This window comes from Hyperolius riggenbachi, chromosome 3 (genome assembly GCF_040937935.1).
Source record: "Hyperolius riggenbachi isolate aHypRig1 chromosome 3, aHypRig1.pri, whole genome shotgun sequence".
Taxonomy (NCBI): domain Eukaryota; kingdom Metazoa; phylum Chordata; class Amphibia; order Anura; family Hyperoliidae; genus Hyperolius; species Hyperolius riggenbachi.
In genome coordinates, this window is record NC_090648.1 from 162810086 (window position 1) to 162835324 (window position 25239).

At 40.0% G+C, this 25239-nt stretch overlaps 1 protein-coding gene across 12 annotated transcripts in view; it reads right to left on the reverse strand.

The window, feature by feature from the left end:
* Positions 1-25239, reverse strand: part of NTRK3 (neurotrophic receptor tyrosine kinase 3) — a 977566-nt gene that overhangs the window by 512368 nt on the left and 439959 nt on the right. For all 12 annotated transcript variants that reach the window (XM_068275164.1, XM_068275165.1, XM_068275163.1 and 9 more), the window contains one exon: positions 8578-8646. In XM_068275164.1, coding sequence (XP_068131265.1) covers positions 8578-8646 — 69 coding nt within the window. The remainder of the gene's footprint in view (positions 1-8577; positions 8647-25239) is intronic.

Consider the following 25239-nt stretch of genomic DNA (forward strand, 5'->3'; position numbering starts at 1 on the left):
TATAGCAACCAAGTGTATGTATATATATATATACACATACATACATATATATATATATATATATATATATATATATATATACATATATATACATATATATACATACACACACATATATATACATACACACACATACATACATACATATATATATATATATATATATATATATATATATATATATATATATATATATATATATATATATATATATATATATATATACACACACATATACATAAATATATATTATATACATATATATATATATATAAGAAACAGCTAATGCAGAAAGAGGAACACAGCAGGATTTTGTTACAAAGGAGAACCAGCTGTTAGTTTAAGCTAGTTTAGCTAGTGACCAGGTTATTGAAAGTGTTCATGTACTTAAATTTAAATGTGCTTAACATTTAACTACAGCGACTTCATGTGCTCCCACCATGACTCTTGCATGCACCGCCACTAACTAAGCTGTTTAACTACAGCTAAGTTATAAGAGCCAATCTGATCCTGTTATTAGGGTGATGCTTAAAAAATATGTTTTGGTCCTTTAGGGACAGAGCAGATCAGTGCTGAGAAGGTTAATATCATCCAAAATGACTCTTGGAGATTGTTTAAAGTAACAGTTAAGATATAACAGATGTAAAAACATGCTGCTAAGACTACCTTTTAAGTGGAATGGTCTGTACTATTGAGAGGCTAGGGGAAGGAATAAGGAAAACACTCTGCTGACAAAAGTAAAGAGGTCAGCAACTTCAAACATGGCAGATAAAGTAGAACTAAACTGAAGAGTTTTCTCTTTCTTCTAAAATATTAGCTTTATGTAAGGGAAGCTTACAATTTGGTTTTATTTTGTAGGTAGCACTGAAAAGGTTAAACCTCAATATATACTGTATACGAAGAGCTGCCTTGGCAGTGCTCCAGCAGTCTATTCACAGCTGCTGATAAATAATTAGACAGTTTCATCTGGCTAAGCTAACACAGGAACACAGAGCAATGGATTGCTTTAGCAACTATATGTGGAATAAAGACTTTTCATTGTGTGCTGTGCAAAAGTTCAGTTGCTCCTTGGGCTCCTTTTCCACTTTCAAGCGCAATCGTAGATGCATTTGCAAGAGCTTTTTCCACTCGACACAATTGCAACGTGAACCGCCGGGAGTGAAACGCGATCACAACAATAATCACACACTATGATTGTGATTAGCAAAAAATAAAACACACTAATGGAAAAAGTGCACCGCAATTTACATGTAAATCACGGTGCGCTAGAGATCGGCAGAACGCTGGCAAGCCGCTTGTTCAAGCGGATCGTGGCTAGTGGAATAGAGCCCTTAAGGGTAGCCAAGAACATTGGGGATATATGTACTCAACTTATACTTGAGACTATAACTATTACCTCAGGCCTGGTAAAATAAAATCTAGTGTTTGGGCCTACCACAACACTTTAAAGTGAAAGAGAAGCCTTTAAAGGACTGGATGTCTTTTTCATTTAAAATCATGGTGATATTTTGACAATTCAGGATACGTTGCAAGCACTGTCAACCCAATATTATCCTTACATGACAGCCGTTCAGAGCAAGTTTTCACTAGTGACAGGTGTACTTCAGCAGGCACTGATATGATCACTTGTATAAAACACATCAGAAAAACTAAAGCTCTGCTGCAAAGTTTACCATCAGCATGAAAATAAGAAGTCTTTCAACTGACAGACAAGAGTTAAAAGAAAATGTAAGCGGAAAATATTGCACATAACTCAGTACTAAAACTGATGTAATCAGAAATGCTTGCATAGCACCAAAACCTGTTTTATCAAGTCAACCTGTTTTATCAAGCTGTCAGCAACCCAGGAAACCTCTGTGAAGGCACTGCTTACCCTTCATGCTAAAATTAACACAAAAAGAGATTGTCACACAGCAGAGAACTGCTTGAAGAGCATAACCTGTCAAGTGTTACGCTAATAAGCAGGACAGCTGCAGTTAGATCCTCTTCTATGGCGTGTTTTGGCTACGGAGTACAAAATTTACTACAAAACACACGGTCCCTAGAGCATTGCTCAACAAGGTCAACCAGGTCATCTAATTTGAAGCTGCAGCACCATGATAGACTTAGTTAGGCCTAGGAGATGTCTTCTTATTTCTTTAGAATAGCTTTGTCAGCTCTGCTACTTCTGGGCTTTCCTTGTCTCTTTTTATGTGCGTCGCAATAATGCCTCTACCTGAGGTGTTTTACTTCTGTCACTACAGGTAGCACTTCCCGCACTTTGAAAACACCAGGGGACTTGCTGCTGTGGAGAATCAACACTGCTCTGGATGAAAACCGGATCTCGCTCATCTTCCTCCCATAATGTAGAGGTCATATTGATTAAGGCTACGAGGTTGCTTCAGAGCACCATTGATTCCATGTTTGTTATTTTTGCATAACCACACTTAGCATTGATTTTAGGTGATAAAGGGATGTGCTACTTATCAGGTTTGTGTCATATTTTGGTGCATTAGCAAGGAACAATAAATCAGGGTTATGTTACTGGGAAAAATGGCACAGGCCGCCTTCCTCCACCCCCCCCCCTATGTTTCTAAGTATATAGTGTCCTAATTTAATCACCAGCATCAGCATTCTGTGCAGCTGACAAAGTAGCTCTTTGTTGTACACACATAGGGTGTGATTTACTAAACAGACATGCATTGAGGGCACAGGGGTTTCACTGTACAAGATTCGGTCAGTGCTGAAATCTGATAAAAATAGGAATTGTTCTGCATCAGATGCCTATAGTGAATTATCACTGTTCTTTCTGAACTACACATCTTCAGTAAATCATCCCCCATGCTTCTAATGTATGAAACATGCACTAAAGGAAATAGTTCATGTTCTCAAAAACAGCCAAACAGAATTCCTAATTTAAATAAACTAATATAGAAAAAAAAATTTATGCATTAAGTTATATTTAATAACTAGTCTACCTAAGCTCATTTAAAAACGGGCTCTAGGTAGTGAAATTACTGCGCCATCACCGCCAGTCAGTGCGCGCACCTGCCCGCCGCGCACCCCGCACCCGCGCACACGGCCACCCTGCTCCCTGGCCCGACCTTCCGTCCCAACAGCTGTCTGTACTGCGCACATGCGCAGTACGAAAAAAACATGGACGGACAGACAGGGAAAGTGGATGACGCAGGGACAGTTAGGTTTTATTGTATACAATGTTTCTCCTGTTATCTGTACATAGGCATCAAACTATCTGGTGTAACAGATGAATTCAGAAATGACTGCAGGCCTTCAAGTAAGATCAGAGTAAGATTGCTCCAACTGAGCCACACTTTTTCCAAGCTTTCCTCACTTTTCTTGTCCCCTCTTCTGAGTTTCATAGGCAGTTGTTGGATCCATCTCTTCCAAAGTGAATGTACCCAACCTGAAATGTTTTTTCCTGCCTTTGACTAAAAATATTTCAGTCAGTTTACAATAATGAAAAAGCCAAACCAACAATGTACTTGGTAACAGAAATATATAATGCATGCTTGGCAGTCCTCATTAGAGATGGCCCAAACAGTTTGCCGGCGGAAAGTTCCTGGCAAACATGGGCTGTTCACCATTTGCATTTAATGCAAAATTGTTTTGTAAATTTTTTTACATTGAAGTCACTGGCTGACGACTTTAGCGGTTAATAGCAAAGCCCCCATACATGCTAGAAACACCAAATTTGCAGGAGGAGTTGAGGAGAGTGGGAACAAGAGGATTTTTTTTCAAAAAGACCTTATAATTTGAGAAAAGAGATTTTAAATTTCTTGTTCTGAGTGTGGGAAAGGTTTCAACAGCCGCCGACTTTAGCGGTTAATAGCAAAGCTCTTGAACGTGCTAGAAACACCCAATTTGCAGGGTATGTTAAGGAGGACATTCTGGAAAAAGAGGTGAAAAAAAGTGGTTAATAGCTTTGCTATTAACCACTTCTGTCAGCGGCCATTTGCCTGACGTTAAAGTCTATGGAGCCCGCCACGAAAGGCCGGTTAGCAAACATTTGCGGTAAATTTGCATTCACGTACTGAAAATTTGATGTTCGCTACATCACTAGTTCTCATCTAGCCATAAAGCTACTGAAGAGCACAGTGATCACATACTATACCGCTTCCATGGAATTTATTCTCTAAGAGCAAACTGCAATGGGTGTGTGAACAAAATACAGTGACCTATGACAGCCAATCACATTTTTACATTTTTCCTTTTTTGATTGTAGTTAACTGAAGTATGTTTGGCTGCTTTGGGTAACTCCGTTAATACATTGTTCATTCCTTTATAAAAGCTAACCTATGTTATTGAAATCTGACAGTTGCCTTTGCGGACTTTGTTAGAAGTAGTTAATTCCATGACTGTTTGCTGAGCCAACAGCCTTACTACTTAGTGCATCAATGACCCAGAAAAAACGTACAGCTTATGACTTTCAAACTTCACTGGCTACATGTTGGCTTCGGGTCAGTGACTCACTAAATAATAAAGTTATAAGATTAGTGTGACATCCAGGCAATTGTCTACTTCTGAAAAACTCCACAGTCTGTTTCCTTATAATCATCAAGTTATTTCTAGGGATATGTTCCGGTATGAACATATTCTATCAGCTTCAGATTGTCTCTGATCAGTAGGGCAGTTACAGTGTATTACAGGGTGTGTCCATATAAGGAGATGAGAACTCTTGATTCCTATTGTCACTTTTTATTAACAGCAATCTGTATGCTGCCTATACACTACACATTAGGGCTGTTCTGGCTACACTGCTGCATGAAAAGAACTTGGCCAGCTATCACCAAACAATTTCTACTAACTGGCCCCTCCTCACGGGAAATAGTAAAGGAGTCATGTTAATGGTCATGTGACTGATATGTCACATGACCATTGCACTATGGTGATAAACAAGTACAGTATGTGGTAAACTAGAACTGAGGAGGGGTGTACAGCTGAAATCAAGCAAATATATAAAACCAATGTGTAGATGCTGTGAGGGAGTATGCCTGCACATTAAAAAGGAGGATGAGGGGGAGGGGGAGTGACACAAACTACAAGAACTATGATTTTGGAACATAACAGGCAGCACTAAGATGGACAGAATGGGGCAGTATAATGCATACAATAATGAGTGGTACTAAAATGAGAAGAGCACAGGAGTAAGGAACAGTCTCATAAGGTGCACAATAATAAAGCACAACAGTAGTGAAACAGTATTATGAAGGGCCATATAATAGTGGCTAATGTAAAAACACTGTTGTAAGGGAGCACTGTAATTCTGGAAACTAAAATAAGAAGATCTATAATGCAAGCCACTATAAAATATGGAGCACTTATGGAGGGCATGACATGGGTCTACTGTAAAAGAAAAAAATGCAACGGGGGCTGAACAAGGGGACTGTTACAGTATGTTTTTTAAGGAGTACCCACACCCACTTCTAAGACCACACCTCCTACTAAATAATTCCCTTCTACCCTCGCTAATGTACAACTTTCCTGTATTAGTTTCTTGAAATCCTAAAAATGTTTTGAAGGGTTCATCCAGGGTAAAGAAGTTGAGAAAGTCTGGTCTACATAAATTACAGACTACTGTTAAAGTAAAATACTTGTAAGCAATTGGCCGCCAGTGAGCTTGTCAGATATCACTGGTCAATGATGGAATATACTGTAACAGCACTGATGATAACCTGAAAATTTGGGGACCTCTGGCTCACTTTAACATTTTTACCAGTAATTCCTCTGAAATAATTTGCCACTGCTCGCACACCTGCCTCAGAGCCCCCAATGCATGTGCATGCTGACCTTGTCTCCCACTGCTGCACGTGCATGCGGGCCTCCTCTCCTCCCACTGCTGCACGCGCATGGTGGCCTCATCTCCTCCTACTGCTGCACGTGCATGCGGACCTCGTCTCCTCCCACTGCTGCACGCGCATGGTGGCCTCATCTCCTCCTACTGCTGCACGTGCATGCGGACCTCGTCCCACTGCTGCACGTGCATGCGGGCCACGTCTCCTCCCACTGCTGCACGTGTATGCAGTTCTCCTTACAATGTCCCATATAATAATTATAATAATAATAAATATATATTATATATATACACACACACACACACACACACACACACACACACACACAGTACATGCATTCTCGGTATGATATCATTTTGGCTAAATCCTATTTATGCCTCCATCAGTTAATATGTATTTATGGTGTAAGTGATAGGTGCACTTAAATTAGGAACTTTTGTCAGCTATAATTTAGTCATTATGTAATTACATGTAATTGGCACACAGTGTATTTTATCTCATATAATCAGTGGGAAGATCAGCAGGGGTTGACAGGTTTAAGGACAACTTAATGACACTTTGTGCTTATCTGTAGATCACCCAACAATGTCTCCAAGTGAGCTCGATATTCTTTTGTAAAATATGGAATCAATTTAACATCCAATTATTGTTTGAAATGAGCGTTCAACGCGTTATCAATAATTCAGGGGCCTGCATTCAGCAGCCCTTATTTTCTTGTCAAAGAGGTCTACATCTCTTGAAGAGGTTACAAAATGTATCCCCTGGGATCTCTAAAATTGCAGGTACTTAACTGGCTTGGTGACAAATGGGTCTGCAGTGCGCCACTAAGCCATGGGCTGTTAGAGCTCCCAGCCTTAAACAGGTTAAGAAGTCTCCCCAAGCAGTAAAACCTGTCACCAACTTTGCTGAGAAAGAAAGTATATCAGTATTTCAAAAGGCACATTCTCTGCATCTGGTGACAGATTTTATTTTTGGATCATTTTAAGGACAGGGATTTCACAGTCACACTTGCCTTTTCTTAGTTTTATATTATTCCTGCATATTGCAGAAGTTACTTCACAGAAAAATGAGATTTTTTTTCCCTTTTAGGATATAACTAGAGCTGGATAGAAATGCAATTTCAACGCAGCCTGAAGAGAAATAAAGAGGCTGCTAACTTCACTTTCTTTTTAAAATTTTAAACACCCGGCTGTCATGCTGATCCCTTGGGCAAGTGATTCCTGACTCAGACACATGCGGCTACCAGTCAGGAGGTCAAATCAGAGTCAGAGTGGTAGCAGGAGAAAACGGCGCCAGCTGAGGGTGGACGAAAAGGGCGTCACCATAGACTTTAATGCAATTATCGTTAATACGGTGAAAAAACTGAAAAAAAGGGCATTGCGATAAATATCGTTAACAACATTAGAACATGAAAGTTTTTGAAGTACGTTATTGTTTTAGAAGCTTGCAACGTTATAGTTTTTATAATATTTGTATTTACCGATTTTACCTTATTAAAGATATCCTTTCTATGTGGAAAAAGGTGTTTCTGCAGAGGGAGTGGTTAGTATTAGGCAACACCCAGCAGCGGTTAGTTTTAGGCAACACCAGCGGGGGGTGGTGAGGGTTAGGCACCACCAGGGGGTGGTTAGGGTTAGGTACCACCTGGGGGGTGGTTAGGGTTGGGCGACACCACAGAAGTGGTTAGTTTTAGGCACCACCAGGGGAGGGTTCTGTGTGAGAGTAGAGTTGGGTTAAACTGTATTATTGAATTGCGTAACTATTTTTAACGTTTATATCTTTTGTTATTATTTCCTGTCTGTTTTAACAATGGTATTTATCGTTAATCAAGTTTGACAACGATGTTTATTATTACCAGATTTCGTTATCCACCAGCGCCATTTCGTTATCCAGCCATACCCTTTTTTCACGGCACCCTTTTTTCATGCACGCATCAGAGTGCCTCATCTGTATTCTTGGTGGTCAGTGATTCAGAAAGGGTTACAGGAAAACACTGATTTAAAAAAATCTGACAAGGATTCTTAATTTCCTCACTTTTGAAAGTTAAAAATGATTGCTGTCCAAGATCCTAGTGTAAAGATTTTACCTCACTTCCTCTACTTTTTGGAAGGAACAGGAAGTCAGGAAAATTCTCCTTAGGATTGGACCAAATGGCAATAAATACAAGACATGTGTTATTTTTGTCTGTCTTTCCTCTTCTATATTCAAAATAATAAAAAAATGGATGGAAATAGGCTTTAAAGGGACTATAAAAGCCTAACCCACACATTGCACATATTCTGTTAGCATAAAAAGTTATAATTACCTGGCGAGTCTTTTATGTTTAACGCTCTGTATGTGATGACTTCTGGCACATAGCCCCACCCTTCACAGACTTGTGCCATGGCACTCCCTGTATCAGAGATAGCGTGCCACAGAATTTGTCTACAAGGGGGCGGGGCTACTCACCAGAAGTCGGTGCATACATAGCTCCAGGGGAGAGTTAAACAGAAAAGACCCAGCAAATTATAACTTTTTATGCTATTGGAATATGTGCAATGTGTGTTTTAGACTTCATAGTCTCTAAATGAAATTCAAAATTAATGTGCCACACTTTTGTACATTGATCATTGTATCCTCTGGCCCTGTACAGACCATTCAGTGTATGAGATTATTTCATTCACTCCAAGATTGCAACACTTATGTCTTCCTCTAAAATTGTTTTCAGCTTTTCTCGAAGAACACAAAAATAAAACATACCTCGGGGGCAATATAAAGATATCATAAAAAACTGTTCAGTACTCACAATTCTGTAAGCTCCAGGTTCTGAAAAAGCTGCCACGATAAGGTTGTTAGATGATTTCCAGAAAGATCACTAAAATTATAAGAAAAAGAACATCCGTGTAAATAATTTCAAAATGTATATGGTTGTGAATTATGTCATTAAAAAGCCGAGCTGCAACTGCATTAATAAATGTCAAACGTCCATCAGTGTGCAGATACCTATGATTTTTATTAGACGTGCTCCATACTTAAAAATCTGTTTCCTTGCAACTATGGCAACAAGCCACCATTTGGTTAATGAAACAATCCCAGTATCTGTTTGCATGATAGATCGAGGTAGCAAAAAAAGTGAATTTTCCTGTTAAATGATTGTTTTTTTTCCAAAAGGAGTACAGATTCGGGTCCTTCCTTCACACTGGAGGGGAGGTTGCCTTTTTCTGTTGGTAAAGAGAAGACCAGGAGTCCAATAGTGCAGTATCGTTAATCACGCTAGTAGCTCAATTAACTTATGAGATATGTACTCACAAACATGGGTTGCAGTCCTGCAACCACCGTATAAGCCTGCGGGAATAAACCGTTCCCGCTCGGTGTCCCGGATTATGTAGGAGCCGGGCGGTCGCACCCCTCTTCAGGTCCTCTCTCCGCGATGGAGTCTGGTCCACCTTGGGCGAGGTTTTCACCTCCGTGGAAGGTATGTAGTAACTGGAACAGGGTTGTGAGGAGGCGCCCAAGAGGTAAGTATAATACAGTAGCTGATACTATTTAAACGTATAAAAGAAACAAAGAGGTATCTTACCTCTATGAAGAACTCTCAAGAGTAGTATTCCGGGAGCCTTTATTAAAAAAAACGGTTATACTGTTGACAACGCGTTTTACGGGACAAGGCCCACTTCCTCAGGTCATTAACAAAACAGTCAACCTTAATGCAGACCATGTGCAGCGTGGGCGCCGTGAAAAAACACCCACGCTGCACACGGTCTGTATTAAGGTTGACTGTTTTGTTAATGACCTGAGGAAGCGGGCCTTGTCCCGTGAAACGCGTTGTCAACAGTATAACCGTTTTTTTTTAATAAAGGCTCCCGGAATACTACTCTTGAGAGTCCTTCATAGAGGTAAGATACCTCTTTGTTTCTTTTATACGTTTCAATAGTATCAGCTACTGTATTATACATACCTTTTGGGCGCCTCCTCACAACCCTGTTCCAGTTTTTTTTTTCCAGCTTGCAATGTGTGTTTTATTTATGTAGTGATATAGGCCCTTATTCAATTAAATTTTTTCCTGAGTTTTCTCCCAATAGATCATTTTTAATTTAGCCTAAAACAAAATAGCCTTTTAGCACTTAAAAAAATAAAAGTATTTTTTAAAAAAAGTAAACGTGTATTGTCTTGCTTGCTGGGGGTTTACAAGTATTTTATCAATACCGTGTGAAAATATCTCTTGGGAGAAAACTCAGGAGAAAAGTTAATTGCATATGGGCCAGAGAGAGAGAGAGAGAGAGAGAGAGAGAAAACACACTTCTGTGCAGAGGCTCTAGTCACACCAGTTTATAAGGTTCCATGCACAATATTAGAGAGAGTAACGGATGAGGTTAGTTTGTTGCAGTAAATTTGCGAAACCTTTGCATATACAAATATTGAAGTCCAAATGGTTGCCTTGTTCTTTTTTTCACCACAATGATTTAGAGCTATTTTTGTGCTCAATCTCATGACAGTCTAAAGGTAGCCATACATCTAGCGATGATGGGCAGATTTGACCAAGAGACAAACCTCTTTCTGATCGAATCTGATTAGAGAGAGATACGACAACTGCCCAATCCCCTCAGGCCGATTCCTGATCAATTTCAGCATTAAATCTCTCGGGAATCGTCTGAGCCCACCACCTCACTGCTGTTCCCCTAATATGTGCATATGCCCCTTTATACATTACCTGTCCTGTGTCGCGGTACCTGTCTGTCTTCTGAATCTGCCACTCTTCAATTAGGCCTGTACACGCTGCTGGCTTGGCGCGAGTGACGTCACACACACACCAGCGGCGTGTATGGGCTATCGGAACACTGGCGATTCATAAGACGTATGGGTACCGCGACACAGGACAGGTAATGTATAAATGGTAGTGTGAAAAGTTCACCTAAGAGAAACCTGCGGTGAAAAATAATGTTGATGCAGAAAAGGCTGTTAACATTGCGCACCGCGCAGCAATGTTACCGGCCTGTACTGAGCCCAGTAATGCTTGTTGCACCGATAGCATGTGAGCATTATCCTAGCAATGCGCATAAACAGTGTACACGTAGTACGGGGTAGTGTAGCATGTGCTACACTACTGCCGAACTGCACATACACCGTTTACACACGTTGCTATGGTAATGCTCAGTGCAACCAGCATCACTAGGTTCAGTTCCGGCCAGTAACCTTGCTGCACAATGTGCAATGATCCAGACTTTTTTGCATCAACCCCATAGTGTCCCCCAAAAAATAACAGGCACTTATTTGCAATTCATATCTGTATATACATTCAGTATTTTAAGCTAATAGATGGGACGGATTTGCTTTAAAGAGACTCTGAAGTCTCTTAAAAATCCTTTTTTTCCCCAAAAATATTGTTTAACATATTAGCCCTAACTAAACCGCCGCATCCCCGCCGCTGTACACTAAATCCCCCCAAACTCCCCGGGGGGCAATCCGGGCAGCGCTTCCGTGAGAGGCAGAGCTATGAGCTGCAGCTCTGCCTCTCAGTGTGTCTGTCAGCCCGGATCACCGCCTCTCCCTCGCCCCTCTCAGTCTTCCTTCACTGAGAGGGGCAGGGGAGAGGTGGAGATCCGCCGCTGACAGACACGTGTGAGGCAGGACTGCAGCTCATAGCTCTGCCTCACACGGAAGAGTAGAGGGCAGCAAAATCCACGATCAAGAAAGTTGTGGATTTTGCAGGGGAGAGGGAGGGCGAGTTTGGGGGGATTTAGATAGTGTACAGCGGCGGGGATGCAGCGGTTTAGTTAGGGCTAATGTGTTAAATAATATTTTTTGGGGGGGAAAATAATTTTTTTTAAGAGACTTCAGTGTCTCTTTAAGAAAGGACTAACAAAAAGCTGTGTTACTTTGTTTCTGAAACACATGTAATACTGTTGTGTCACCAGCATTCACAACTAAACTACAGCTCTGGCCTGCCCAACTTGACATGGTGTAGGCCTTGCACAACATCCATTCGTATCTCACTCCAACATTGTGTCACTCACTGCCGTAATGATGATGTGTGCCTTGTTAATATATGTAAAGTGTGAATTTAAAGAATAGGTCCTCAGTAAGCAAGATGTATAATGCAGCAGCACAGTATGATATTGACCAGCAGATCAATCATCTATTTGCAAGACTCAGATAACACAGATAAGTACATCTTAGATAGCAAAGCCCGCAAAATGTTCTTACGTACTTCCAATTCTTTTTTTGAATACATTTCTTTTCAATGCTATTTGTCATTTAAAATACCTTCTCTGGAACAATGTAGAGATAACTATAGCTACTACAAAGTATGCCACAATGGTGTGGTGCCGAATGTTTCACAGATGCTCAGATACCATCCAATTACTTCTTTCAAGTCTAGTCAAAAGCATGTTCTGAATTCCTGAAAAAGTACAAAGATCTTCCAATTCCCGTAACAGTTCTTCATGTTTGTAAAATCAAAACAATTTTGAAATATACTGAAAGAAATGGATGAATCCATACTATTTTTATTTCAAATGCTATATCCTAAGAGCAAGGACGCATCTAATGATAATGGTGCTGGTCTTCTAATAATGGGTAATTATATCTTGCTTGACATAAGTTATATCACATTTTTGAAATGTTATGAACTAGTGACAGTGTTGCTCACAGCACATTCAGACTCCAGCTGTCTTATTTCAAATACAGGCTAAAAAGTGACAATTGGACTGTTATTGAATCCGTGTACTTTCTTTCTGATGTTTAGTTTAGGTAAAGACATTATCAGTGGATAAGGAGCATAGCTAAATATGTGTGTAGACATTTCTGAAGACAGCACACCACGGAGCGTCATGGCTTAAAAACTGTGGCACTTATTGGCCTGATGAAGTGGGCATGTACCTACAAAACTTGTTGCCAGTGCAGATTTTTTTTTGTTTTAATTTGAAAATTTTTGTCGTCCTGAGAGGTAAGTGACCTCTACCTTCTTGATTTTTACTGTTTAACTCAGTTTTATCTCATCAGGGCGCCTTTTCACCCGTGGTGTGTTGATCTGCAGATAATTGGCCAATTTTACCATTTTGATGTAGTATGAGAGCATACCTACACAGTCTGTTCATAGCATTCAAAATCTGTTGGCCCACATACTACATGGCAGTGATAAAATTGGCCAGTCACCCGCAGATTAAAGATTGGATGTGTATACAGAGCCTTACATTTGCCAAATTTGGGTTTAAAAAAAAAAACAAAACCTGTCTTGGTACTGGAACTATGCTTTAGTTTCTGTGTATTCCTTGTAAAGCTTTTAAAGTACCCCAACAAACATCAGCTTCTGTTGAACCACAGTTTGTATATTGGTATTTGTTTCCTGGTCACACAGCCCATCTTCCATCTAAGGGATAAGCCATTCATTAGATTCTGAAACTAAAACACTTCTAAATAATAATAAAAAAAACAAAAACGTCTGGTGGTTTCTTTAAAGGGAACCTTAACTGAGATGGATATAGAGGTTTCCTTTTAAACAATGCCAGTTGCCCGACTATCCTGCTGATCGCTTTGGCTGCAGTAGTGGCTGAATCACACACCTGAAACAAGCATGCAGCTAATCCAGTCTGACTTCAGTCAGAGCACCTGATCTACATGCTTGTCCAGTGGCTGTGGCTAAAAGTATTATAGACACAGAATTAGCAGTAGAGTCAGGCAACTGGTATTATTTTAAAAGGTAAAATCCACATCCTTCTCAGTTTAAGTTCCCTTTAAAAATGTTTTTTTTGTCATTTCTACTGACTTCAATACATTTTGTGAAAATGTGTTTTCTTATGCTTATAATGTTTGGCAAATAGTGATTGGTGCGGAAATTACTTTTTCATACCCATTGACTTCAATGCAGCTGGAGAACATGTGTCTTTATATGCCCATATATGTATTTGTGTGTGTACTCGCATCTGATAGACAGTGGGATATATGCAATAAACTGCATTAAGCAGAACTATATGGGTAAAGTCTTACTGTGTGAGAGTAGAGCAGAATGCAATACATCACATATACAATACATTACACTACTCATCGTGCAAAACATTTTATGCACATAATTCTGCTTAATGCAGTTTATTGCAAATACTCCAATGTTTTTTTCATGCCCATATGTTCTTGAAACCTTAGGACATACCAACAAGACAAAGTGTTCAAAACAAAATGCTACATCCAATAATCAATCTATTAGCACAAGCTCACCTATATACAGTATACTGCTTGGTTACTGGTTTCATTTATGCTTGATAAAGCAGGGGTGCTTCCCCTGCAAAACACATTGCAAAATAAACATTTTATCCCCTAGTCTGGCTTCTCATTGCAGATAATACCGCACCCCCACGCTTACCACATTCATTGCCGGGGATTTAACCTTTACTGGCCGGGTACACTCCTCATCCAGTGCATTCCATCTTCCTACATCAGGCTCAAGGATGGAACATCTCCTACCCATCACTGAGGACATTACTTTAGGACAAGTCCCCGCCGCAAGTGGGACAAAAGTGTGACAGCTGGAGGCCCTCATGGAGCACCCTAGCATTAACCATCAGTGTGGCTTCTCATTGCCGGAAATACCACACTGCCTGGCCGACTGCCTCCCCCATTCATTGCTTCATTGCAGGGGATTTAACATGTATGGCCAGGTACACTCCTCACCTAGTGCATTCCATCTACCTACACCGGGCTTGAGGATGGAACATCTCCAGGGATTTCTCCAACCCATTACGGAGGACTTCGCTTTAGGCCAAGTCCCCGCCGGTGGGAACAAAGCATGACATCTGGAGGACCTCCACAGGGTATCTCAGCATTAATCACTAGTGTGCTCTCCTTTTTTTTTGTCTTTTCAACACAAGGTATTGACAACGTTGTACATTTTTGAACTGGACGGGGGGAACATTACGTAGACAAGCAGCAGTGCTACTCAATGCTTTGTGACCTATACACAATTGCAGATCAAATACAAGCACAAAGTGAAAATGATGCTTCGGAACAGCCAAGAGCAGTCAAGGCCGGCTATACTATTATAACAAAAAGCAGTGTGTCAACGCCTAATGTGATATACTGTATGTAGTTGCAAATCTAGTACAATAAACCTTACAGACAACACAAAGCAATTATGATGATTATGATGAACCGTTATAGTCAGGCCTGTAATGTGCAGCTGCTAGCCACATGACCTGAAAACCCATTATATATTTTTTCTAATTCTTTATAGCAACAGTATATTTATGTATGGATATCATTATCAAATTGTTGATGTGAGGCAGCTATTTGGTTTATAAGGTCCTTTAAAGTTAGAAGCGGATTGATGGGCATTAAGAAACATGAAAGCCAAGAATTATAAATCAAAAGTACACTGTCCAACTATTACAGCAATAAGAGACTGCAGAATACCCTGCAGTATTAGCAAATTGAGATGAATTTGTTCTCTTTTACTGTAATTTCAAAATTGCCCATTTTGCATAATTTACTGTGAAATGAGACTGTTGGAAGGGCACTCCAGAATGCATAAGAGAAGGTACTTCTAACAGGAAAAGTCAGCCGGCCTACTTTCCTTTAGACAAAAATGTGAGTATTTCATACAAATTGATAAACTTAGTAATGGTGCCATGTCAGAACTTATTGTGTCAATGTTTTTGAAAGAAGAACTAGATAAATACCATAAAAAATGATTTAATTTTTAACCTTGTACAGGGAAATCATGACTCAATGACAATGCAGAGACATTCTTACAGACAATTTGGTAATTGGTGATTAACCCATTCGCGTTCCGTCGTTTTCACGTGAGAAATGTTCACCTCCTATTCATTAGCCTATAACTTTATCACTACTTATCACAATGCACTGATCTGTATCTTGTTTTTTCCGCCACCAATTAGGCTTTCTTTGGGGGGTACATTTTGCTAAGAGCCACTTTACTGTAAATGCATTTTAACAGGAAGAATAAGAAAAAAATGGAAAAATTCATTATTTCTCAGTTTTCAGCCATTATAGTTTTAAAATAATACATGCCTCCATAATTAAAACTCACGTATTGTATTTGCCCGTATGTCCCAGTTGTTACACCGTTAAAATTATGTCCCTATCACAATGTATGGCGACAATATTTTATTTGGAAATAAAGGTGCATTTTTTCCATTTTGCATCTATCACTATTTACAAGTTTAAAATAAAAAAAAATATAGAAATATTTCATCTTTACATTGATATTTAAAAAGTTTAGACCCTTAGGTAAATATTTACATGTTTTTTTTTTTTATTGTAATTTTTTTTTATAGTAAACATTTTATTTGGGTAGTTTTGGGAGGGTGGGAGGTAAACAATAGATTTATAATGTAAATGTGAGTTAATTTTTTTTTCAGGTGTAGTATTACTTTTTGGCCACAAGATGGCGGCCATGAGTTTGTTTACATGACGTCACTCTAAGCGTAGCACGCGCTTAGAGTGACGCATCGGGATGGAGACAGCCAGAAAAAGCACAGCTTCTGAGAGAAGCTGTCGCTTTTTCAGTGGGGGAGAGGAATCAGTGATCGGGCACCATAGCCCGATACATTGATTCCTTGGCTACCGTATTCGCGGCCGGGAGTGCGCGTGCACGCGCACGATTGGCCGCGGGATCCTGGACGTAGAAACTACGTCCAGGAACCAAAATAGGTTAATATACATTTGTATGTGGGCAGTTGGGTATCCATAATGATGGAAAGAGATTTGAGCTTCATTTACCTGAATCAAAAACTACCCCTGATGCCTAGAACAACCAGTCAGCCTTTAGATATATATGCATTGAACACTGAATACTCCTTTGTTTAGGTGCTGGCTAAGTGACTATAAAGAGAAGAGTTTTCTCTTGAGATCCTTTTAGGTTTACATTTGACAACCCTGATGTAACTCTTACCACATCTCGATGTCTGACCCTAACCTCACCTCTCTCTTAAACCTAACAATAATGTTAATGTCTTCTCACTACTACCCATCACCACTTGTAGCTGTATCCCACACCCTATCCTAGCCTAGTGTCCTACACTAACTATGCATGTTCTTTAAGCCCATTCTAGCCTCCCACACTTTAAATTATCTCTAAATCATCTCCTTATTTACTATCCTAACCAAATGCTTTTACATAATAGTACACAATACTCTATCACCACCCACTCACCAACCATATTAGCATCACCTTGCCTTTGTATCTTCGGTAACTTCTGATTCCCACTTATTGGCTGATCTTTCTCCACTGAGTACCCAAGTAGAAGGAAGCACAGTGCTAAATGTACCAGTTTATGGGCCTTATGCAGTTCACTTTTTCTAGGTGATATTTTCACCCCTTATTAATAAAATGGCTCTTAAGACACCAGCAAGCAAGAAAATATACTCATGATAGTATTTTTACACTTACTTTTTGGTTATTTTTCAATTGCAGAGTATTGAATCGTTATTTTAAAACAGAAGATGAAAAAATATCCCCAGGAGAAAACTTAGGAGAGAAAGTGAATTTAAATAGGGGCCTATGAATGTGTACCTTGCATTGTCCAAGTCCTTGGTTGCAGTGGCAAAACTGCAGCTCTAGTTGAGGTAAATTAATTATGACTGGCAAAGTAGAATAAAGAATTATGGTGTGGCACATCCCATACTTTTGAGTGGTAAACACAGATGTTACACACAGGTGAAAACTACACTGACCACTATGGCTATACTTGCGACAACAACTGTCACTGGATGTGTGCTCCGCTGAGAATAAGAAGGAACAGTTCAAATCATTTTCATAAAGATCACAGAAGCATGCACCTTCCATCCAAGGCTTTATTTCCACATGGGTGACAGTGTAGCAATCCGATATGCAACAATTCGCATCAACATGTATAGTCAAATGTAAAGTGGCGGACCATTGTAGCAATTCTTACGTGTCCATGCTGTAGTGGGTCAGTGGAAAGGAGGTGGGTGGTAGGCACAGAGGTCGCCACCTCTGTGCCTACCACCCACCTCATTTCCACTGACCCACTACAGCATGGACACGTAAGAATTTCTACAATGGTCCGCCACTTTACATTTGACTATACATGTTGATGCGAATTGTTGCATATCGGATTGCTACACTGTCACCCATGTGGAAATAAAGCCTTGGATGGAAGGTGCATGCTTCTGTGATCTTTATGAAAAAAAGTAATTATGACGCAGCGGTTTTTGCTGCAGTTTCACTGGGTGGAGAGCTGTGTCAAAACAACTTTTAGAGCTCTCCAACTTGATAGGAAAGTATCACTGGTTTCAGAGGATATGAAGATCAGGTAAGGTAAGAGCTCAGAAGGGATGGTGTTAGGCTTTTTTGAAAGATTAGGGTAAAACAGTCAAAGGTCAGGCTTACAGGAAAGTACCAGGTTGGAACAGAATACTGATAACATAGCTTAGGCACTATTTGACCTAAGGGTGAGTTCACATGGGCTTCTGCCAAGCTTCTGCTCAGCATCTGGTTCAAAAACTGTCTTTTTTGTCAAGAATGCCAGCATTTAACATCTAAGCTTTTAATGTCTTTTGAAGGTTTTTAATGGCTTTCAGTGCGTAACATTTGAGAGTGTTGCATTTTCTGGGCTTTTGGTGGATTTTGCAGGAAAGGGCTGGGATTTGTGTCTGCAGGAAGCAGAAATACAGGCTTTTGTTGGCTTTCAGTGGCTTTTGCTGGCATTCAAACACAACACCAGCAACAGCAAATGACTTCTAGAAGCTGCATGTTGCTTTTGAGACGAGGCAAGATGAGACGCCGGGATCTATCGACAGACTTTCATGAAAGCCTGCAGAAGCTCGTACTAAACACTCCCATCCACTTGCATGAGACGTTGCTTGATCTCTAAATATGTGGCTTTTGCCCGTCGACCAAAACATTTAACGCCCGCAAAGCGTCCATGTGAACCAGCCCTAACTCGAACTATACAGGTACAGAAGTTAGAGGCAGGAGGTGTCACACAGAGGCAGTATGAATAAATATAGCAAATGAGCTAATAACCAAAATACCTTATGTCCAGTTAAGTGTCATCAGAATACTGGTGTACAACAATGTACGTTAAAAAGTAATGTAGCTGAAAGGGAAAGCAAAATATTAGTCTCCAGCTGACCAACCACCATAAATAAAGCATGGGCTAACTTGCTTTATTTGAGAAAAACTCCATTGTCACTTTTCTGGGTAACTGTCCTAATGTTCTGTAAGCCTCCCTAAGACTTGCTCTCTCTTTTCCCTGCAGCAATATGAAGCACTTTCCACAAGAGACGTCAGTAGCATTAACACTGGCAGTGAAATAGTGAACTGGTCATTATTAGCAAATACTTTGCATATTAATGCTTGTAATGTTGTCTGTTTTGCATTCAACGCATCATTTAGTTACTCTTTAAGTGAACTATGATAGAACAGATTCTTTCGACGCAAAACACAATTAAAGGAGATGCTCAGACTCAACACAAAAGCCACAATCATCCTGTCATGTACTAATGAAAGCTGAAAGGTTATTTGCAGAATGCCAAGAAAGGTAGAAAAAACCCTGGTGAATACAAGCCTCACAGAGTACATTACCATGAAAGCAACAGCAAATACCAGATCTATGCAACAAAGAGTGTCCTATCACATCAAGCAGTTATAAGTTCATTGGAAGGTTCTTGAGAGCAATCAGTTTATTGAAAGAACAAAAATGCAAATGTAGATCACGAATACGACTTGCAGCTACACTGTGACTGAGAGGTTCTGGGATTCCTATTGTGATGAGTGTAATTTTGGCAGAATTTAAAACATTCACATATTCTAGCACCTAGGCCCTTATTCAATTCACTTTTTCTTCGAGGTCAGTGATCTGCAATCTTAGCTCTCCAGCTGTTAAAGGAGTTCTTTCGCGAAAAAAGTAGGCAGTTAAAAAATGTGACAGATGACAGGTTTTGGGCCAGTCCATCTTTTTAAGGGGGATTCTCAGGGCTTTCTTTGTTTTCAACAGCATTTCCTGAACAACAGTTGCAAAATCTAACTGACATAATAGTGTGCAAGTGATTAGGGAGGCCGGCTGGTATCTTGCTATTTTGGCAGTTAAACTGTTGTTCAGGAAATGCTGTTGAAAACAAAGAAAGCCCCGAGAATCCCCCTTAAAAAGATGGACTGGCCCAAAACCTGTCATCTGTCACATTTTCTAACTGCCTACTTTTTTCGCGAAAGATCCCCTTTAAGGAACTACAAGCCCCACAATGCATTGCAGGAGTCTGACAGCCACAGTCATGATTCATAAAAGCAAATGCATTGTGGAACTTGTAGTTTGTTAACAGCTGGAGGGGCAAGTTTGCAGATCACTGTCCTAGGAGATATTTTCACACCTAATCAATGAAATACCTTTTTAGCTACCAGTAAGCAGATAATTTTAACAGTACCGTACTTTGTCAACAACTTTTTGGTACTTTTTCAATTGCAGAATGTTCAAAAGATAGTTTAATAAGATATGAAAAATGTATCTCCTAAGAGAAAACTTTGGAGAAAAAGTTAATGGAAATTACCACCAAATTTACCATGGCACGCTGATTAGTTATTTAGAATGTACCTACATTTTAGGGTTTAGTTGGATTTTAACAGCCCTCCAGGTGTGTTGAGGTTCTAGGGTGAAGATTTCTAAAGATCGAGGCCTTATCCCTAATGGAGAAAGGGGATGGGGTTGCATGTGTTAAGTAATAGGGATATTGATGTAAAAGTGGAAGGTACGTTTTAAAGGGAACCTGGAGTAGAATTAATTTAAAATAAACACATGATGTAACTGCAAATGAATATTACATGCTTGCCTCACCATCCGTTCCTCTCAGAAGCTCACCATTTTCTTCTTACAGTGATCCCTTCCAGTTCTGGCAATGTTTTGTCAGAGGTGAAATGTACAAGTTTTTGTCAGTTATATATCAGCTGCTGTCAGTTACAACTGAATGTGCAAGGTAAGGTCCATGTTTCCCTATGGCTCAAGTGGGCAATATTGCAGTTTAACAGTGTGCTGACCAGGAAGCTGTTATGGGGTAATGGCCATTTTCAAAATGGAGGACAGAGAATTACACTGATTACAGTGGGCAAATGGGACGCAGGAGAGGAGAAAGATTCATGAGTAGACTAAACGCGAGGTAAGTATGACATGTTTATGTTTATGATGACTTAACTTTCAGTTCAGGTTCTCTTTAAGAGTAGGTCTCGGCTTCCAAAGCTAATATTTTAAGATGTGAGAAACTTAATCAACCAGCAATAATTAGTAGATCACCTGTGCATGGTAAAAAAAGAAACAAAAACAAAACAGTTGGGAGTACTTGTGGACTGGTGGCAAGAGAAAAGGTGTGATTTCATGCTTGACTAACTTCTGCAAAGTACTATTTTTGCTTTCATATTACCACAGTAATGGAATGTAAGTTCAGGAAGCATTAGTTGTGACAAATACAGATGTTATTCTAAGAGAAGAACAGGAACCTATCACAAAAGCTAAGACAAGCTGACAAAAAATATAATGTCAGCGCTGTCACGTAGGCTTAGCATTTGTTTTCCCACAAGTTTCCTCTGTGAAGCATTCTCTCTCTTCAGCATCACAGAACATAACTGTAAATGACACCCAGCTCTCAAACAGCTTGTCCTCCATGAAAAGCTATGATAATGTACAGACGTGGACAAATTTGTTGGTGTCCTTACATCTCAGGAAGATACTGGTGCTATACTGCATCAATCCATAACAACAGATATGTCCCCAAGTTAAGCAAAGCAAGTGTAATGCTGGGCATACACGAGTCGACCCGGTGGCTCGATTAGCCGCCGGATCGACTCCCGCCGTGTCCCCGTGGGCGCCCGGATCGAGCCCCGCTCGTCCCCACGGGCATTTCTTATCTTCCTTTTGTTTGTCTTCTAATGTCCGCCCGCGGGGATCGAGCGCGGAATCGATCCGCTGCGTGATGGGACACGTCGGATATTATCAATCGAGCCATCAGCAGTTCGATTGATAAGGGCCCGTCGACCCGTGTATGCCCAGCATAAAAAGAGAAAGTATTGTTTATTGTACAAATATCCTAGACTCTGTAACCCTAGAGAAGATCATAAATGCATCATAAAATTGTAAAATTTGGAATAGTAAACATTAAATCTGTGTTCATCGTAGTCTACTCTTCCTTCTCTGTTGGATCCCTAACAGCTTTGGAAGAGGGTTGCTATGTTTTGGATTAAATTTGTATTCCTGGTGATTTTTGTTTTTTCCATTAAGTCCAAGAGGGCCACCGCTTTCTCCCCAAAGAAGATGCGGGTATCTCCATTCCTCTCATAAGTGTATAAAGGATTCAAAACTTTGGGTGTAAATTAGTGATAATTAATAAAATTTAAATAATTCAGAGCTGATGCAGAATCATGCAAAGTTTGCATGCAAATGTATGCAGCTTGAAAATAAATGGCCAATCCAATTGCACCTTAGCAGAATTCAATCGGTCCATTTTCAAGCTGCCTATAATATTTGCATGATCCTGCATCAACTCGGAATTATTTCCATCCCATTGACCACTTCTAACTATAGTCAAAAAAACTAGGAAACTGATATACAAAACAAATCCCATGAATTATCTTGCTTTATCTGTGTTTTTACTTTATCCATAGAAAAAGTACTAAAAATACGGTGGGACAAATAGTCAAATCAAAGTTTAGAAAGACTTTTTTTGGGAAAATAGAAATAAATAGAGATAATACATAAAAGTGTGAGTGTGAGTGTGTGAGTGTGTGAGTGTGAGTGTGAGTGTGTGCATGTGAGTGTGAGTGTGAGTGTGTGAGTGTGAGTGTGAGTGTGAGTGTGAGTGTGAGTGTGAGTGTGAGTGTGAGTGTGAGTGTGAGTGTGAGTGTGAGTGTGTGTGTGTGTGTGTGTGTGTGTGTGTGTGTGTGTGTGTGTGTGTGTGTCTTACGGCACACATCCAATATTTCTCACTGCAAACCTCCAATGTACTGATAATTGTGGCTCGACTGGGAAATTACAGTCTTGTAAAGCATTCTGTTGCTATGGAGGGGGCCAGAGGGATGATGATCAGTGCACAACAGAGCAGATTCCCATGGGTGGGGAGTTGAAATAACATTGCAATTGGTCCTGCTTGGGCAGCGGTGGTCATTAAGGACCCAACGCGATGGAGCCTTAATGACCCCAATTTCCAGCAGGGCCGATTGAGCAGCCTCTATATACACACTCGATCAGTGGCTGAAACAGTCATTATCAACTATTTCATCCAACGTGTGTACATAGCTTCACTCAGGCAGATGCACAAAGACAATAAAGTGCTTAAATCTCTCTAATTAAAGGAGGCAGTGGTCACTCATGTTACCACCATTAACGAAAAAGCTGTTAAACGTTATTTCACATTGCGTAAGGTTCAATCTGCATTGTAATAATAATAATAATAATAATAATAAATAATAATAACTGTAAAGTCAATAGCTTGCATTTTGTGCTTTGGCTAGTTAAGTTCAGCACATCAGCTAAAGATTTAAAGAACCACTTTGGAAAGAAAAGTGTGTAAATCCTTGAAATCCAGCAAAAACGGGAAACATGAATAGCTGAAAAGTCCATAAGTCACAGTGTGCAGCATCTGCTGATAAATGATCCGTACAGATTAGCACATCCAAGTTGTCTCGCGCTCAGCCATAAAACACACCTAAGATCTTCTACAGCAAGCAAATGTAATCATATTGCACTACTACACATGGTAATATATTCACATGCTGTTTTGAAACCCAACATGAATGATTAATGTATATGAATAAATAAAATACAGTGTATTTGCATTCTTTTGTTAAATATTTATTTATTTTATGTGGCAAAATGAAAGCTAAACATGGTGTGTGAAAGTTCCCATAAGTAAACACCATATAAGCAAACTGTATAGTCCATTTATAATTAAAATGAAATTCCACCTAATGTGAATAAATCTACTTTATGCTTTGTTGCTATGTAGGGGACAGAGGGACGACAATCAGCGCATGGCAGAGCAGCTTCTATCGGTTGGAGGGGGGGGGGGGTTAAAAATAGAATTGTGATTGCTCAGGCATTGGGGGTCGTCAGGAATCTGACAGGACAGATCCTTAATGATGCACAAACACAACGAGTTATTATCAGCCATTTTGGACGACTGTTATTGCATGTGTGCACGTACCTTAAAGTGGACCCGAACCAAACATTTTTTTTTAATAAAAATATTTAGTTGCTCCACTCTGACACATACAAAGATAAATAAACATTCCTTCAAGCCTATGAGTATTTCAGTGCATGCTTTTCACCCTTCTCTTTTCATAACTTGGATTATACTGTGGGCAGCCATTAGCAATTCCTCCATTGCCGGACACCACCTACTTCACCAGTTTGCCGGATTTTGTCCCGGCAATTTGAAAGGAAGGGAGGGGTTCCTCCAATAAATGTAAAATACTTTATATTTGTCATCATGCAGCTGAAAAAAGGCTATTTATTATAATTTAGAAAATAGATTTTATTTCTGAAATCTTGTATTTTTAATTTGGGTCCACTTTAAAAAGGTATGTGGAGGCTACCATAATTATTTCCTTTTAAACAATACCAGTTGCCCGGCAGTCCTGCTGATCTATTTGGCTGTATTAGCGTCAGAATTACACACCAGAAACAAGCATGCAGCTAATCTTGTCAGATCTGACAATATTGTCACAAACACCTGATCTGCTGCATGCTTGCACAGGGTATATTGCTAAAAGTATCAACAGGATAGACAGACAACTGGTATTGCTTAAAAGGAAATACGGAAATAAATATGGCAGCCTCCACACACCTCTCACTACGGTGGTCTTTTAAAGAGGATCTTTAGAAAAGAAAAAAACATCCCCTAGGGGGTCCTTATCTCGGGAGCAGGAAACCTCTGGATCCTAATGAGCAGCGTGATTGGGTCCACTCTACTGTACCGACATCTCATGATCGCACTTGGCTATTTCTGCCTGAGCCCGATCCAAAAGCCACTAATGCACCTGCTCTAGAGCCGGGAAAGGTAAATATGGAGTCAGGGGAAGGAAAATATTGCACCTGTGCCACAGACCACAACCTTGTCAGCTGTGGTTTTTGGGAGCCTGCGCTGGAACAGAGCGGCAGAGGAAGGCGGGGAAGCCTTGTTAGGATCCAGAGGCTTTCCCCTCCTGAGGTAAGTATCCCCAGGCGGATGGGGCGGTTTGTATTACAGCTTATTTAAGTCTGGAACAAGTTCATAAACGCTCAACCCCCATGACAACACATACCAATCGGTGCAGGATCTAGAGAGCCAGTCCTTTAGCAAATACAGTGAAGAAAGGATCCGCAAACCAGGGTTGGCTTAGTGAAAAAATGTCCGTTCTTTATTAGAAAAATCTACATGACAGAAAATGTGCAATAAAATCACAGGATCGACTGACTTAGTCGATTTTCTGTCATGTAGATTTCTGTCATGCACATTTTCTGTCATGTAGATT